The 17,816-nt window shown below is 36.5% G+C and overlaps 3 protein-coding genes across 6 annotated transcripts; 1 reads left to right on the plus strand and 2 right to left on the minus strand.

Moving 5' to 3' along the window:
• LOC18585746 (glycosyltransferase-like KOBITO 1) lies at positions 46–4,777 on the minus strand. The gene is made up of 11 exons (XM_007008720.2): positions 4,287–4,777; positions 3,574–3,723; positions 3,376–3,428; positions 2,917–3,025; positions 2,664–2,798; positions 2,478–2,522; positions 2,177–2,364; positions 1,701–1,842; positions 970–1,016; positions 760–847; positions 46–650 (listed from the first exon to the last, which is right to left on the minus strand). The coding sequence occupies exons 1-11, from the start codon at positions 4,662–4,664 to the stop codon at positions 369–371; spliced, it is 1,617 nt and encodes a 538-aa protein (XP_007008782.2). The 5' UTR covers positions 4,665–4,777; the 3' UTR covers positions 46–368.
• LOC18585747 (ubiquitin carboxyl-terminal hydrolase 24) lies at positions 5,009–9,362 on the plus strand. Of its 4 annotated transcripts, none has more exons than XM_007008723.2 (7): positions 5,009–5,413; positions 5,836–6,516; positions 6,660–6,850; positions 7,337–7,584; positions 7,977–8,122; positions 8,373–8,549; positions 8,894–9,362. In XM_007008723.2, exons 1-7 carry the CDS (start codon positions 5,399–5,401, stop codon positions 9,080–9,082), a joined length of 1,647 nt encoding a protein of 548 aa, XP_007008785.2. In that variant the 5' UTR covers positions 5,009–5,398; the 3' UTR covers positions 9,083–9,362. The 4 variants fall into 4 exon arrangements, with proteins under 4 accessions (XP_007008785.2, XP_007008787.2, XP_017984744.1 ...); XM_007008725.2 differs by having other exon boundaries at positions 8,370–8,549; positions 8,894–9,273; XM_018129255.1 differs by having other exon boundaries at positions 5,033–5,413; positions 5,833–6,516; positions 8,370–8,549.
• LOC18585748 (myosin heavy chain kinase C) lies at positions 15,816–17,530 on the minus strand. The gene has a single exon (XM_007008728.2). It carries the CDS (start codon positions 17,416–17,418, stop codon positions 16,183–16,185), a length of 1,236 nt encoding a protein of 411 aa, XP_007008790.2. The 5' UTR covers positions 17,419–17,530; the 3' UTR covers positions 15,816–16,182.

Here is a 17,816-nt window from a genome sequence, read left to right on the forward strand (position 1 = left end):
TACGCCTAAACCATGAATGAAAGGGACAATTTGAAGCATAAAGAATAAAAAATTCTGTGAAAACTTTCCAGTAACAACTCCAAAAGATCTGAAATACACAAATATGACAGTTCTTCCGTTTCATTTCCATGTAATGTAATAAGAAATAATGACAACCTCAAATGTCAATAATGTGGTATCTACAGATAAGAATTAAAATACAAGATTTCTTGCTTCAACATCAAGTTGTAGAGCAAAAATCTCTCTGACCATACACCAAAACAAGGAAACTGCCTGCGTGCTCTTTCTCTTGTTTCTTGATTCCATCCCTCCAAAGCAAACCATCCAAAGTAGCAGAAGATAGAGAAGCATTCACACCAGTCACTCCATCATTCTCTGATGAGGTCGTCATTGTCCATACTGGGGGGAGACAATGGTAGAACAGCAGCCTCATGATCTGCACTAGCTTCAATTTCTAGCACCTTCCTAGCAGATGCCTGATGCTCTCTGCTTCTACCAATCTTTCTTGAAGCAAAAGACACAGAGGGAACAGCTCTTGATGAGTTACTACTATCAATGGAAGCTAAAAACTTGTCCCTTGAAAGAGTAGTGGGGGCAGTTGCAATAATGGAGCTGAAGACACCAGACTCCCTTAAACCTTGTATTATGGCCTGAGACAGCAAGAGATAACGTTTATATCATTTCAAACAGAATTTAAAGATGGCAGTTTTAATTTCCTGTGAGTTCTTTATTATCAAAAATGCTAATAACTGTTCTTACCATAGGAGCATATATGCGAGTTAAAATCCCCTTTCTCAGGAGTTTCAGTCTAAGGTCTTTTTCACCCCATACAACATGTTCACGATACCTACAAATACCAGAGGCCATATAGTTCTACATCAGCACACTCACACACTAGATTCAAGTTGAGAAGGACTATGAAACAGAGCACCCAAAAAACTAAAAAAGATCCCGCATTCAAGTATATACCAGTTAAGCATCTCTTCCTCTGTTGCAGTTGAAGCAATTATAAATGCCTGCAATGAATAAAATTTACATAGACAATGACACAACACTTAGAAGGAAATGATATAAAAAACAATCATACCAAGCAGAATTATACATCAGAGAGCAATCCATCCACATAACGCAAAAAATTCACCCCACAACATCTCATCCATGCTCTCAGATGAGTAAAAAAGACAAACAACTGGGAAACTCAGGATTTAATGAAATCAAGAACCAGGATGGCGCTCGCTCATGCCGCAAAAGACTCACTTGGCTGTCCACTGACCACCGCACAGGAATATTAACCACAAAACAGATCCTTCAGCATATTGCCATATGAATTACTTGGAACTTTATCAAACATCAGTTGAAATATTGCTTCCATTTTTATCAGTGTCAATTATTCAATTGATCTTTGATGCTTCTAGCTAGCTAAATCATGTACTTAATGGTCTTCCCCTTTAATTTTAGACTCCCCAAATTTCTCAAGAAAAACTTCAGACAGCATAATACCAAAAGTCTGTAACTCCAGTGGTAAAAATCTAGTTTAGTTTAGTTTAGTTTAGTTGCTTTAAAAAAAAAAAATCTAGTTTAGTGCCTTAATAGCTTGTTGCATTCCCATGTTCCAACACTTACTACAACTCATGAATAGTAATAGCAAATATATCAAGATAAAACAAGAATACAAGAATAACAGAAGGTACTGAACTTACAGCTCTATCGAATTCCAACATGAAGCATCTTTTGACATCTTCCTTCGTAGGTTTGCAGCCACACCGATTACGTCTAGATGTCAGGTCTGAAAATTTGGCATATGTGTAATGTAGAACAGCAGCCTCCTCCAATTTGATTTCACTGAAAAAAATTGTTCCGAGTATGATCACAAGTGCTATTTCTATGTACCAATAGACAGAAGATAAGAGTGAAGATACCCCCAAGTAGTTTCAATTGTTATATGCTTATCAATGATATGATGCTAACATAAAACTTGCTCTCATTATCAATGACCAAGCTGGTCCCCATCCCCATCCCCACCCCCACCCCCAACCACCCCTCCTCCTCTCCCACCCTTCACCCAAATATTGAAGTAAATTGAATTACATAAGAATTTGATATATGTATATATGATTCTCATACTGCATCAGGTTATCTGATCATGATTTCCTATGTGTAGACAGAATCACCATACTTTGGGGTTTTCATATAATTATGCCATCTGTGAGCACCATTTGGACGAAGATGATCCTGAATACGAGCAGCCGCTTTCCCATTTCCATAAGTCAAGAAGTAGTTTGGATTACCGCGAGTTGATTCTTTATACATGCCAAAATATGTGTCCTTCGGAAGATGGTCATAGTTCTTCTTGAACATTGATACCTGTTTGCAAGGATAGAAAAGTAAGCCATGTACCAAACTCCAAATCCTCAACTTCAGTCATTCAATTTGCTGAAGTAATAAAAAGCAAGGAAAAAGGACAAGTGAAAATTTACCTCACTAAAAGGATCCTTGATATCATCTCGTTCGACACTGCTCTCCTAAACAAAAAGGGAGTAAATTTCCACTATCAAACACCGCAGGCCAGGATGACAAATGAATAACAAGATATACAATCATAACCACCAATTCTAAGTTCTCTTATTGATATACTTCTTAATAATTTATATAATGCCACTCACATAATTTGGAAATATGACCATATCGACATTGCTAGGCACATCAAGGAGCAACTGCCTCAAAGAATATTCACTTGCACCAGCTGGGTGTATCAGTTCATCAGTATCAAGATGAAGTATCCAGTCCATTCCTGCATCCTTGAATTTCAAAATGCAAAAGAATAAACTCATCAAATAAGGTCAAGACCATTGTGCTAGCAATTACAACCAACAAAGTATTTCCATTCATGAAAATAGAATCATTCATACAGCATACCCTTGCCATGACAATGGCCATTTCCATATTGAGAGACTGCTTCACAAATAGTTCATAATTGCATGGCTTGTAAAAGAAACTTGAAAGCCATGTTTCATTCCAGATCCGGCTGATAACCAAAACAAATTGCCAAAACAATAAGATTAAGAAAACAAACTCTGACAGTAAAGTTACAAAACAAAACCGTTTTGACAAAAAACAAATATGGGAGTTGTCCCTAAAGAACTGGAAAAGAAACAGATGAAGGGATAAATATAGATGCATACAAACAAAAGTAATGAAAGAAAGCATGAAATAGTGCAAAATAAAGACAACTTATCACCAGTAGCCTCCACATTCAGGTAAACTACTACTTAAACAAAATACCAGGAAAAAACATTGGGAACAACCATGTTTCTCACTTTAGCTTTAGAATCCTAGAAATGTATTTCAATCATGAAAGGAGAAATGCTAATTGACCTTTTAGCCTGCTGCTCTTCAAGCTCTCTTGTTCTGTATATAACTTTTACTCCCTGGTGAGCAACAATGTAAAACTTATGCGATAAGCAATTTGGACAAAAGACATCCACAAGTAAATAAAGTGGAACAATTCTACTTATAGTTATGAAAAACAGAGCAAAACTAAATCGGAGGAAGCCAAAGGCTTCATAAACTCACAGGAATAGATTCCAAAACTCTAGAAACGTTAGGAGATGCAGCATGCCCTTCCACAAAGAGGAAAAAGGTTGTGACTCCAATAACCTTATGATAAAACATCCATGGTAAAATCTGCTCCAAGCCAGCTGATGTACTTGTCGTGACACAAATCTGCCATTTGAGAAGCAAAACAGCTGAAGGTTATAAACAAATCACTCCAATTTCTTCTGGAGGAAAAGTCAGCTAACAAAATAACCAAAAAAAAAAAAGAAGGTAAGAATTTGATTTAAGCCTTCTGTTGCTAATGAATGTATGCATGCTTACTATAAAATTGATTTGATGAGAAGGAAAACCACTTGATAAAAACAACTTTGCAAAGCAAAAATTTTTTAATTCCAACAACAGGTCAATTGGGAGAAAGACAAAAACTTTGAAGTCGATGAATTGAATAATAAAAATTTCAACCTAAAATCCAAAACACAGAGACGGATCAAAGCCAAAATGAGAGAATTCAACAAGACCCCAAGCTGAAACCACAGTGGTTAAGCAATATCCGCCAAATATCAATTACCAGAACCAAGATCAATCCCAAAACAAAGAACCCAACAACCAAAATTATGCAAAAAAAAAAAAACATAAGAAGCAAGAAGGCGATCCCAACATAATATTCTCATCCCATAGCAAACAAAATAAATAGGTTCAGATCAATTCCTAAAAGAACAAAAAAAACGTACCTTTGGCTTCAAATTGGCTTCAAAACCAAATTTCCAGTCTCCATAGTAAGGGAATGAAGGGGAAGAGCTACGACCAAGATTGATGCAATCAGCAGAAGAATGGGATTTGGGGGAGAGGGACGAGAAAGTCTCCATGCCAGGGAAGACCTCGTGGTGGGACCCGAGTGGGGCCCATCGAGAAGTGGCGGAGGATGTGACGACGGTGGGATCGGATACACTGCCGCCGCGCCACTGGAGAACGAAGGCTAAGGCAGCTAAAGAGACAGGGAGGATTGTTAGGAGGAGGAGCAGCTTGGAAAGGAAGGATTGGGAAGAGGATGAGGCGGCTGAGGTGGAGGAGAGAAGAGGAGTGGAGCGGTGGTGGTGGTGGGTGGGCATGGCGGAGACTGACAGAGGCAGAGACCAAGGAATTTGGAATTTTCAAGTGTAAAATGGGGAGTGAGAGCCGTTTGGTCCTTTTGGGTTTTGTCCTGTTGCATTATTTCCTTTCTTTTTCTTTTCCCTCTTTTTCTTATGTTCTTTAGATAATTAGATTTTTCCATTTATGAATAGAGAAAAAGCACATTTAAATTGAAAAAAAAAAGCACATTTAAAGGCCAAGGCGTTAAATATTGGACTATTTTTATATGGAAAATTCTTTTTTTATATTACAAAAACATAGTACTATTTAATTAATTGAATAAAAATTTGTAAACTGAGAATTGAATAAATCCTTGTATATTTTTGTCAATTTGGGGTGGGGAGGGCAGCACGCAAGAGATAGTTATTTATAAAAAAAGAGAGACTTTCCAAAAACAGCACAGCAAGTGCAATAAATCCCTCTAAAAAACCAAACCCTAGAAATCTCCAGCTAAGTAAAGGATTCAAATTTCCTCCCTTTCCCAGTCCCTCTATGCTTGGTTGTGCTGAAGTCGAAGAGGATCAGAGAGAGGGTTCTTCCTTTAAATGCTCTCTCTTTATCTCCCCTTCAAGGTTCCTTCTTTTTTCATGTCTTCTTCAATCACACCCTCTTTCTTCTCTGCTCCTTCAGGGTCCTCCCAAGCCCAAGGCCTAGCCTTTGATCTTTTCTCTATACCTCTCTTTTCCTCTCAAACTTCCCCTTTGCATAAAACATGACTGATTCTAAGGTTAGTTCCCTTCCCTGCCTCTCTCTGAAGATTTCTGTTTTTTTGGTTAAATTTTATAACTTTTTTTTTGTTAAATGAACGAATAAAAACTGTTTCTGAGGTGGGTTTACTTTTGTTTTCTTGTTAAGGACTTAAAAGTTTAGGAATTTTCGTTTGTTTGATGGGTTTTTGCTTATGCGCTCTTCTCTTTCTAGCATTAAAATTTTGGAATGTTTTAGATTGATTGATGATTGTGGGTTGGGATTTACTTGCATACATATATCATGTGGTTGAAACTGAATTATTACCAATGATAAAAAGGAGGTTTTGCCTTTCCCCTTTCTAAGACAAGCGTCTCTATGTTTTACTTACTTATGCATCAGCCATCAATTGACTAGGCCTCTAATTAAAATTCTCTCCATTGTTTTTCTTGCTTTTAGCAGGTATTCCTTTTTGGGTCATTTTCAGAAGATGAAACCAGGTCATTGCTGTCAAAACGGTCAGCTGGTAATGCTGAAAAGCCTGTGCAAAAGAAAGAATTGCAATCTGGTTCTTTGAATTTTGCAGCTGGAGGATCTTTGGGTGGTGCTAACGGTGATTTGAGCAACAAGCTAAGTTCCACAAACAGGCCAGTTGGCTTTCTGTCCTCGACATCACCAATTGCGGATAGAAAAAGTATAAAATCAGCAAGAGATCATACCTCAACTACATTACAAACTCCAAAAGAAAATGGAACTACAAAGAGTACCAATGAGAGTTCTAGCCTCAGTAATGGTATAAAACAACTGAATGTTAAAAGCACTGATGTAACTTCACTGCACTTGTCGCAAAATGATTGTGGTTCCTTGAATAATTTTCAAAGTTTGAAATTTCATGTCCTTGAGAGCGAAAGTATGGAGGGTAGAGATCAGAATGGGATGATTGATATTTCATTAGCGTGCACTGTTGATGGAGACATTCCAAAGGCAGCTAAGGAGCCCATTACGGTTGCTAAAAACTTATTATCCCGAGGCTTAATCAACACTGGAAATTTATGCTTTCTCAATGCCACTTTACAGGCTCTCCTTTCCTGTTCTCCTTTTGTTCAACTCTTGCAGCGACTTAGACTTCGTAACATACCCAAGGTTTGTTGTATATTTATGCTGTTTCCTTGAACTTATGCACTAACAAATGACCATATTCAAATTGATGATTTTTTATATTTTAAGATAAGTAAATTGGAACTTGTTCAGCTAACTAGTGCCTCTGTTTGGCTTTGATTTGATAGGTTGGCTTTCCTACGTTAACTGCTTTTGCAGAGTTTGTCTCTGACTTTGATGTGCCATCCAGCAATCCTAATGTAAAGAAGAAAGATACAACAGTCCTTGAGATCGGTAGGCCTTTCAGCCCTGCCATGTTTGAAGCTGTTCTTAAAAGTTTTACTCCAGATGTGCCAAATAGCATATCTGGTAGGCCAAGGTTTGTATACTTTCTACCTCAGTATTATTTCAGGATATGTATTTTTTTGCCAGTACCAACTGACATCCTTTGCATGGACTCTTTATCTGACAATAAAAAAACTTGATTAGTTGATAACATGATAGTATTGAAATGTCTCCATCCATGATCATGAATTTATATATGCTAGTCCTGGCCTTCTTGATTTCATTTAACCCTTTCTGAAATGCTAAAAGATTTTGAGAGATTAGTTATCTTACTCATCAAACCCCACTCTCCTAATTTTTGCTGTCAATTTATAGTGATTTAGTTGTTACCTTTTTACAGCTTCCACATCATCATTTATTTAGAAGAAATATTATGATTAGTTGAAATGTTTGTATATGCTTGAAAAACAGAATGAAAAATGGACTTAACTATCTACTATGTTTAATGTCTTGCAATTTAGACTACTGTTTGTCTTCTGTATTAACATTGAGATGATTTTCTATTTATCATCTTTTCTAGGCAGGAAGATGCTCAGGAGTTTCTAAGTTTTATCATGGATCAAATGCACAATGAATTGATTAAGCTTGATGGGCAGCCCAGCAGCTCTATTGGGGTCAGGTCATCACTTGTTTCTTCTGTAGAAGATGATGAATGGGAGACAGTTGGGCCCAAAAATAAATCAGCAATCACAAGAACTCAAAGCTTCCTTCCCTCAGAGCTAAGTGATATATTTGGAGGACAGTTAAGAAGTGTGGTGAAGGCAAGAGGTAGGGACATTTTCTATGGCATGCAAAGTATATTGGATGATACAAAAATAGCCGATTCATGAGGTTAATTATTAGATTACTTATATTTATGGGGTTTGCAACCTGTGGGTTTATTTTTTCTTATGAGTGTACCTACCAAAAGAGTGCTTAGACAAGCTAAAACTGACATGGACAAGTCAACTAGATAATTCCAGCAATTTAAGGTTGTAAAATTTGATCTGTGAACAAAGTGGAAATAAGTATATACTTATCCAAACTTGGTTCTATTCTGTCTGTTATATCCAAGAGTTAGTTTGTGTATCTTGGGTGGGTTTTGCACTCTGTTATCTGGTTACACTATCATTTATTAACATTTTAATCATTTTCTTTCCTTAATCTGTTCTGTGGGGAAGGAAACAAGGCTTCAGCTACTGTTCAACCATTTCTATTGCTCCACCTTGATATCCACCCTGAAGCTGTTCTTACTATTGAGGATGCCCTTCATTTGTTTTCTGCACCAGAATATCTGGAGGGGTATCGCGCATCAACAGCTGGGAAGGTATCTATTTTCTTTTAACTGTTTCATTTCGCTGTTGGCTACTATATTTGCTCGCACGAGTTTCCCAGCTTTTTGCATGATGAGTTAGAAGAGTACACTATCATTAGAAATGCCATGTTCAATTTTTTTATAAATCTTATACTTTGGATGTTTGTTTATTGTTTGTTTCTATTTTACATTTCATCTTTTCCTGTATGTTTAGATATTGTTTGTGATAAATTGGATATCGTTTTTTGTTTATGCCCAGCAGGCTGGTGTTGTCACTGCCAGAAAATCTGTCAAGATACAGACACTTTCAAAGATAATGATTTTACACCTGATGCGTTTTAGCTATGGAAGCCAGGGGAGCACCAAATTGCATAAGCCTGTACGCTTCCCACTTGAGTTAGTATTGGGTCGGGAACTACTTGTTTCTCCATCTACTGAGGTAATACTTCTCTTCATTCACTTGTTTAATACAGCTGCATTGCATTATTCTGTATGGTGCTATTTCACATTGTGAAGCATGAAGACACCTGATGCCATATTCAATTTTTTGGCTCAGCCAAGTAAAATATAATTCATTAATAAACTGCTCTAGGGAGGAATGTAATAGCAAGGCTGCTGCACAAGATTACAAACGGGGTGTATGCAGCCATGTTTACCAGCATATAATTTACCAGAATACATAGCTGAAACATTACACTCAACGGTTCTTGTTTATTTTTACCCCTTAACTAGCTAGCTAGCCAATGCTATTATTAATGTTTATTTTTTGTACTTTATTTATAGGGCCGAAAATATGAACTTGTTGCTACAATTACCCATCATGGAAGAGAGCCCTCTAAGGGGCATTATACAGCTGATGCTCGTTACCTCAATGGCCAATGGCTACGATTTGACGATGCCTCTGTCACAGCCATTGGGACAAGCAAGGTGTTGCATGACCAAGCGTACGTTCTCTTCTACAAACAGACATAGAAGGCACCAGAGTTTTGGAGTTTTTTGGCTACGTATACTTTGTTCACATTATGCTCAACCTATACTAAAGCTTGTGTGTGTCAGGAACATCGAATGGTTACAGAATTGGCTCAGTGATTTTTCCTTTTCTTGCAACAGCTGGTCGCACCTTAACCTTTAAATGAAGAACTGAACTGCAACAGATTTATATAGTCCAATAATCCTTTGTAATGATAATGAAAATGTATGGAAGTTGTTGCTATTTAATGAAGTTTGGCCAATGCATGGCGATTTGTTGTCATTTGTATATCTTACAAAATGCCAAAAACTGGTTAAATCTAACCATCCATCTCTTTACAAAATTCGGAAGACTTGTTTCCTTGCCTGTCTGCATTCTAGTCATAAGAAGCTGGAGGTCTAAGAGTTATTATATTATGTCATACTCGCTTGCAAGATGGATTGCAGCTGGATGCATTTGTTCACATTACAAATGAGGCGTGAATTATGCATGAGAAGCTCCAGTCTCATCCAAATGCCAGAGTAAGCAAGGAAGCAAGGCAGTTGACGTCCCAATGCCGAATGTGCATTTAGCAAAAGAACTTCATGTTGCCAGTTACGCAACAAAGTATGAAAGGAAGTTGGTAAGATAAAAGCCATCTTTAACTACAGTAACCTTGATGTATAATCAGAAAATCATAATCTCATATCTCACTAAAGCCCTGATTTTGGCAGAGGTATAATAGGCCTAAATTTAACTACAGAGATTGATTAGTAGTGTGTGCTGTTGCACGCGTCTTTTCGTTTTCATTCAAGGTACGTACGTACGTAAATCAATCTCTTCCTAAATTTAACAAATATAATATATATATTCGTTTTCTTCTTGCAGGCCTTTCAGTAATTGTTGCTTTTGATTAGTACGACCATGGTCATCTCAGCTCAGCTAGCTGCTCTTATGTTTTTAGTTTCCTTTTCGTTTTTATATACGTACGCTTGTTTCGGCCTTTTTAGCTCGAACAAATAAAATCCATTACTTTTTTTACTGTTATGGTCTTTGTTTTATTACTCTATAATCCAAAGATACACACAAAAGAAGCAAAGAAAAAATAGATGGAAGAAAAGATGCATCTTAATTATGCTCTACTAAACAAATTAGCTAGCTTACTTTTTCTCATATGTGATACAAAGAAATCAGATGCTAATACAAAGGAAAGCCACCAAAAGTATGAGCAGAGCAATTATGGTATGGCTTCACTGCTTGGGTTAAGTTAAGCTCATATGTAATAGCTGCTCGCGTTTATACAAAGAATATATACAAGGATGAAAATTAAGTCCTTTAATACACTTTACAATATTGAACCAACACTTGTTCTTTAAACATGCATGGCAACCCCTAGCTAACACATGTTAATGTGATGTGCTAGCTGTGACTTTGCTTAACACCAAAAACCAAGCTGAAAACTTGTCCACGAGAACCCTTCATGCAAGAATTAAACTTAACAAATATATTAAGAAGATATAACCAAACCGTGGTTTCGGCAGCAAAATGAGGCATGCAGACAGTTTCAAGATAAGTAACAATATCTCGATTGTGACTATAAATTATTTTTTGATCAACATATATATATATATATATATATATATATATATATATATATATATCTATACTTACTACTATATATTACTTATTTNATATATATGCCTACCTTTACATATGATTAAAATTGTTTCTTTTCTTTTTGTATTGATTTCATCTTCCCTGGCTGATGATCAAATTTTCAATGTCTTAATTTGTTCTTCTTAATCAGAATATATGAAGGTAGGTGTTGAGATTGGCGTGATGATTCAAGTTCAATTAATTCAAACAAACTAGGCATGGAAGATGTTATGGTTTGCCAAACTCGTGTAATAGAGCTGCTTACATATAAAGAATAGGGATGATTAAGAAGGCCCATAAACATATACTACTTCATCTTCTCAACTTTAATTACAATATTTAACCAACACTACTTGTTCTTTAAACATGCATATTGCATGCATCGCAAGACCTAGCTTTGCTCACAGAAATGCATGTGATGTGCTGTAACATTGCAAAACCAAGCTGCAAAACTTGTCCATTTTTACAAACAAGTTTTAAATTAAAATTAAGCAATACAACAAACGGATTCAGTTTGTTACAAAAATTATATTTCTAAATTTAATATTCATAATATAATATATATATATTATATAATATTATATATGCTAATTAAGGAGATATATATAACAAATTAAGCCGTGAACTTAGCTTCATTCAAGAAGAGTGCTGAGGCAGGTATGTATATACTTAATTGTGACACTTGCTTTGCATCAATTCTCTCTCCTTAATTATTCTTCAAAAATGACTCATCTCTCTCCCTGGATTAGGTTTTTGCTAATGCTTTGTAAACTGATCACCGCATCTGTGGCATCAACTCCATCTTGCTGCTAGGCCCTATCGACAATGTTGCATGTGATGTTATGCTCCGCACAGTTGCTGCTAGCAGCTTAATCTTTTGGGATTGCTTTGCTGTAACTTTTTATTTTTTTTTTCGTTTTATATTTTAATTCAATAAAAATAAATAAATTTTATTAGTTTTCTTATTGTTACTTTTTCATTTCTTTTTACTACAAAAAAGAAGCAAAGAAAACTAAACGATGCGTGCCATGATATACCAAATTCTTAGCAAGAAGCTCTAAACACATACAGAGAGGAAAGCCACCATTACTATACTATACTATACTATACTATACTATAGTGACTTAAACAATAAACAACCCTTGCCTTACTATATTGGATTCCTTGATGTTTTGTATTTTCTAATCTAACACAACTCTCTTAGACCCGCTCTGTACAAGTTTTTGCTGTGTTCATCAACAGCATTAGACCCCAACATTATAGCTCATTATGCATGCAGCATCGTTTTACAAACGCTGACCAACATTCTTACTCGGAAAAATACCATTTTACCGCCGCCAGTAGGCGGCGAGGGAGGCCTCTTTCTAAATTTGTCTGGGCTGCCATTCTAGATGGGCTATAGTGGCGTTGGTTCAAGCTCTATTGGAGCTGGCTGGGCATCAGGTGAGTATATATTTGGGCTTTTGCAGCTCGAGGATCTTTGGCTAGTGCTAGAGGCGATTTGAGAAACAAGCCGGGTTCCACAAACAGCCCAGTCAGCTTTATGCTTTCTCAAGGCCAACGGCTACGATTTGACGATGCCTCTGTTACAGATATTGGGACAACCCATACCAAGGATTGCGTGTGGCAGGAAAATCGAACATGGTTACAGACTTGGCTAAGTGATTGTTCCTTTTTCTTGCCATAGCTGGTCGCTCCTTAACCTCTAAATATTAGGAACTGAACTGCAACTGATTTAGATATATATATAGACAGTCCAATAGTCCTTTGTAATGATAATGAAAACGTATGCAAGCTGTTGCTATTGAATGAAATTTGGCTAACGCATGGCCATTTGTTTTCGTTTGTATACCTTACAAAATGCCTAAAACTGGTTAAATATATCCAACCTTCCATCTCTTTACAAAATACCGAAACTTGTTTCCTTGCCTGTCTGCATTCGAGTCATAAGAATTGCTGGAGGCCCAAGAGTAATTATTATATTATATCATATCATATTCGCTTGCAACATGGATTATAGCTGGTTGCAATTGTTCACAGACCGAATGATGTCGGAGAAGCTCCAGTCTCATCCAAATGCATGCCAACAACATAAAGCAACAAAGCAAGGCTGTTTATTTATGTTCCGTTTCTCGGTTATTGATAGTGAACTCATCAGTTGCTCCAAATTCCAATGCTGAATGTACATTTAGCAAAAGCAATCCATGTTGTTGGTTACGAATCAAACTATGAAACATAAACTGAAAATGTTTGCTACATAGATTCATATATATCATCACAAGCACATTTTGACAGATTCAAAGGAAGATAAAGCAAGTCTGTGATTTTGGCAGCAAAATCTCAACGTTTAAACCAAATGAATATTATATTATCCATCATCTTGGGGCAGTTTTGAAATGAGAAGATTGCCAAGCAAAGAATAAGGTATGGTACCTTGGGTTCGAGGATTTCTATATTGAGTAAAGGCTGCTTTTATAGTTTACATCAATCCTCTCAACAATGGCTTCCTTCCTGCATTACTTTTTTCGTTCTCTTTTTATTCATTCCATCAGCCGTGCATTATTCACCCCTCTGCTATAAATTAGACGACGCATGCTACGCTTACCTACGAAACAAATTAGAGCTTCCAAATTCCGAATGTTGTGAAGCTGCGAGGGAGATAACTGAAGTTTACAAAGTAAATGGATCACAAGATTATTTAGTCTTTCACTAGACCCTTGTTAGCTTATGAACTTGGTAAAATATGTAATTCCGAAGATACCCCATTTGTTTTCCGATGGCTAACCTGTTCCAGGTATCAATTTTTTCTCTAATTTACTTTCACTCTTTATTTATGATTATGAATATTTCAATCATTGATTTGAGTTTTTTTTTTCTTGCTTAATTTCAGGACCTTTCGAAGGTGTTGCTATTCATTGGTATCATTTCCGATTGCTAATTGGATTGCTGTTGTTGCTTTCATTTTTTCCATTTTATATTTTATGCTTTATGTAGATTTGTTTCTCAAATTATGGATTGCGGTTTGTTTTTTTCATATGTAATTCAGAGATATACATTCTCTAATAATATAAAAAAAAATAAACTAAGGAAATTTGTGTTATACAAATCGCACACCAATGTGAAAGTTGTTAACCTATTAGATACTCAAATTTTCAAATTTTTTCCGCTCACGGACACTTGATTAATTAATCCAAATCCAAAATCGAATCCGAACAAAAAAAAAACTCATAGTTAATATATGAAATTTATTTATAAAATATATCTAAATCTTATGTAATCGAATTGGATATAGTTTTGTTTTTATTCCTGGCCTATTGACTTTTTACATACATACATGAAAAGAGGTTTTGATTCTCATTTTCCCACTCACTGTTACAATTTTCATAATTTTTCTTCACGATTAAGAGTGTAAAAGAATATAAATAAACATATTTCCATAAGTAAATCTATGCAACAGTGGAGAAATCATAATCCCATAACATCAGCAAACATATTTGCAATAGTTTTCAAAAAAAAAAAATCTTAAAAAGAAACAAAAGTGCAATTGTTCTCATGCAAAGTTCCTGTGATTTAAGTAAGATATAAGTAGCATTGAACACCTGTCTGTGTGCATGCATGAAGGTGGTATTACTTCTTCTCTTCTTCTTTATTTCTTCAATGAAGCCTAACCGTCCCTTCTCTCGATCGGCCACCCCTAAGCTTCCATCCCTTTTCTTCCACTTTTAACCGATTAAAACCCCAGAATTATCAACCCCAACTTCCAAGCAAAGGCTTTATATATAAACCCCAATTTCCAGAAATACATCAATCCTTTGAGTTCAAATAGCTTATCATTTTTCTTCAAAATTTTTTTCCATAATGAGTCCTGTAATAAACTTTTTCTTCATTTTCTTTGTATTCATTTCATCAGCCTTGGCTGAAGAATTTCAACCTCTCTAATCCATCCTATGAAACACCTTGTGAGAGAAATTAGACAGAACAAGTTATATCTACCGACTAGGAGTCAACGATGAGAGTACATGTGAAGAATGTTGTGAAGCTGCCAAAGAAATAACTGAAATTTACAACTTAAATGGAACAGGCATATGCATTGATGGACCAGAGATATATGAATGCCTCACAACATTATTTGGAAGTTCACTAAACCCCTTTCCATCTTCTCAACTTGTCAAGAAATGCAATTCTAAAACATCAGATTTGTTTGACAAACAAATTGTTCGAGGTATCAATTTCTTCTTTAATTTGTTGCCACTTTTCCTTTATGAATATTTCAATTGTCGATTTGAGTTTTTTTTTTCTTGGTTGCTCGGATTGGTAGAAAGTAATGCAATCCAGAAGTTTTTTTACTATTGCATTTTAATGGCGGCATGATTTCCTTTTCATATATAATTCAAAGAAATACATTCTCTAATAATATATAAAAGCGATGTGCGCAATAAACTGAAGAAAAGATGATCTCAGGATATACTAAACAAATTATAACAGAGGAGTTAGGCAGCCTAGGTCTTTTTCATCTAGATGCTCCTGTGGTCCAATACAGGGATGAAAGGCAAAACTATGAGTAGAGTAATTGTCAAAAGTACAAGTAGAGAATTGTCGGTTCGCTGCTTTCGGCTTCAATAAGCTGAGTAGTTTCTTTACGGTGACTTTAACCATTGTTACTTTACTATATTGGGTTCCCTGATGCTTTTTCATTTTTCATTGTAACAGCTTTTGGTAAGATTCTAAGCAAACCAGAGGAATATTTACATGGACGAAGTTGGAGAACACCATAACACAGAGGAAAGATTCCTTTGTTAAATGGCTTCTTAAATTGTTTGTTTAAGTCGTTTCTTATCTATAAGAGTAAGCTTTTGAACGATGCCATGTTCTATGGCCCCCATTACAGAGATGACTTCATTAGACTTAAGTTTGTCCTCAAGCACCTGATTTAATTAACTAAATTGCATAAGAGCTGCAACATAATCATGTAAAGGCCATAAATTATTGTTTAATTCCTTGATTAAATCACTGAAATTCTAATTATCATTGAGAAGGAATAGAATCTCTATGATGTCTACCTGATTTGTTTGTCCTTAATTAGCAAACACATGATTCCAACAGCAAATGATAATTCTTCATTAAAAAACAGAGAGTTGCTACATTCTCAATCATACAACTGAAAAAAGAAATGTAAAATGATTGTATTGCTTGAATATTCCCCCAAACCACTAATTACAATTGACAAGAATCCAGAAAACTGTGTGAAAACCCAGAAAAAAGAAGCAAAAATAAAAAGAAAAATTGATCACACCACTCTCAAGAACTTTATCCTAAGTTAACTGCACATTGAGACCTGAACCCCCAAAAACCAACTTCAACTTCTCCTATGTTCACAGCTTGAATCAAAGCAAAAGCAAAAGCATGCAGAAGCACTACAAACAAATAAAAAATGGAAGCAGTGCTTCACTACTCACAAAACATGCATTCATTGTTGATCCTCCCTTTTAGCAGAGTTCTTGGGCACCCACCACACCCTTATAGATTTGTCAAGGCCTCCGCTGTAGAGCAAGAAGCCACTACCAACATTACAGGGAGACGCCTGCAAACACTTGACTGGTCCCTCATGACCATTGATGACCCCAACTGTGCAAAGTTTACCATAAGCCTCTCGCTTCCAAATACCAATGCTTTTATCAGCTGAGCCACTGCACAAAAACTCTCCCATCAGGCACATGCACAGAACAGCCATATGGTGTGCTTTTGTCTCGCTCACCAATTTCCAACTGACAAAATCACCATTCCCTTGCCCTTCCCATCCCATAACAAACCCGTCTGAACCCCCTCCATACACCCACTTTCCATCCTCAGAAACAACAACTGAATTCAATGAAACATCCTTGTGACCCTCCAAAATCCCCTTCAACGAATGAGAGGTCTTCCCTTCTTTTCCCCAACTCCAAGCCTTAATCTTCCCATCTGCAGATGCTGAGTACACTGTTCCCTTACAAGCTACCAAGCTATTGATAGCATCATCATGCGCCTTAATTGATTCCAAGCACTTCAAATCAGATATCCTCCACACCTTAAGGGTCTTATCCCATGAACCTGAATAAATCAATCCATCATAGACTGTCAGACAAGATATACTATCCGCGTGTTCAATCCATAAACGCTTATGATGCCGCCTAGTTCGGACATAATTGCTTTGCTTCATGAACTTCCCCAAATAGTCCTTTGTAGTAGGAAGTGTGTCGACAAGCTTAAACACATTCTCTGAGCTTCTTGACACCTTCCAAACTCGGATCCTACTATCTTGATGTGCCGTGAAAACCTTATTGCTAACAGTCACAAGCGCTTTCACCGAGCCATCACCTTGGCCAAACTTTGTGAACTGCCTCAAATCAGGCTGTTGCCACACTATAATGTCCTTGCCTTGTGATGCACTTAAGATGAATTCCCCGCATAAGGCCAAGCAAGAAACTGAACCAACATGCCCAGACAGCACTGCCAAAGATTTGTATGTTTGAGACCCGGAAAACGTTTTGGATGGAAATTCATATTTGGTGACATCTAGAAGCTCAAAACGATGTGATGCGGGTGGGCTATCATCAGCTTCACTGCTCGTGCTGCTAATGCTGCTACTACTTGCTGTAGCAGATGATAATAAGGGAGTTGACAAGACAGCTTCTTGCATGGGAGGAGCCATTGTAAGAAGAACCATTCTTGAATCGTATGCGCTCCTGTCTGAGAGAAAGAGATAGACGTTATGTATGTAAGAAGAGAGATTGAAACAGGGGAGCGGGGAGTAAAGAAAGGCACGGATTTCCTGTTAGAGAAAGAGAGAGATTCTGAATTAAGATAGAGGGTGAGGTGTAACGGCTACTTTGACAAATATAAGTTCACTCTCATGAAAAGTAGGTGCCAGAAAGGGTCCACCAGGAGCTTTTCTATTTATTATTTTAATGGAGGATTGAGCTGTTGGGCCTTTTCTATATGTTGTTGTCTGTTTGACTAATTACTATGTGACATGTATCAAGGTTTCCAGGTCTCATTTTGATGGGATCTTCTTTTTGTTCTTCCATTGTACATAAATTTCCTGTTATTTCCAGATCTAAGAAG

This window comes from Theobroma cacao, chromosome 10, assembly GCF_000208745.1.
Source record: "Theobroma cacao cultivar B97-61/B2 chromosome 10, Criollo_cocoa_genome_V2, whole genome shotgun sequence".
NCBI lineage: Eukaryota > Viridiplantae > Streptophyta > Magnoliopsida > Malvales > Malvaceae > Theobroma > Theobroma cacao.

Excerpts from the sequence above, each read along its gene's own strand:
- LOC18585746 (XM_007008720.2), bottom strand. The coding sequence starts at position 4,664 with ATGCCCACCCACCACCACCACCGCTCCACTCCTCTTCTCTCCTCCACC. Across the intron at positions 1,843-2,176 it reads AATTATATGAAAACCCCAAA|TGAAATCAAATTGGAGGAGG; the intron begins GTATGGTGATTC and ends AATTTTTTTCAG. Across the intron at positions 1,017-1,700 it reads TGTTGGAATTCGATAGAGCT|GCATTTATAATTGCTTCAAC; the intron begins GTAAGTTCAGTA and ends TATTCATTGCAG.
- LOC18585747 (XM_018129255.1), top strand. Across the intron at positions 6,517-6,659 it reads GACTTCGTAACATACCCAAG|GTTGGCTTTCCTACGTTAAC; the intron begins GTTTGTTGTATA and ends TTGATTTGATAG. Across the intron at positions 6,851-7,336 it reads AGCATATCTGGTAGGCCAAG|GCAGGAAGATGCTCAGGAGT; the intron begins GTTTGTATACTT and ends CATCTTTTCTAG.
- LOC18585748 (XM_007008728.2), bottom strand. The coding sequence starts at position 17,418 with ATGGTTCTTCTTACAATGGCTCCTCCCATGCAAGAAGCTGTCTTGTCA.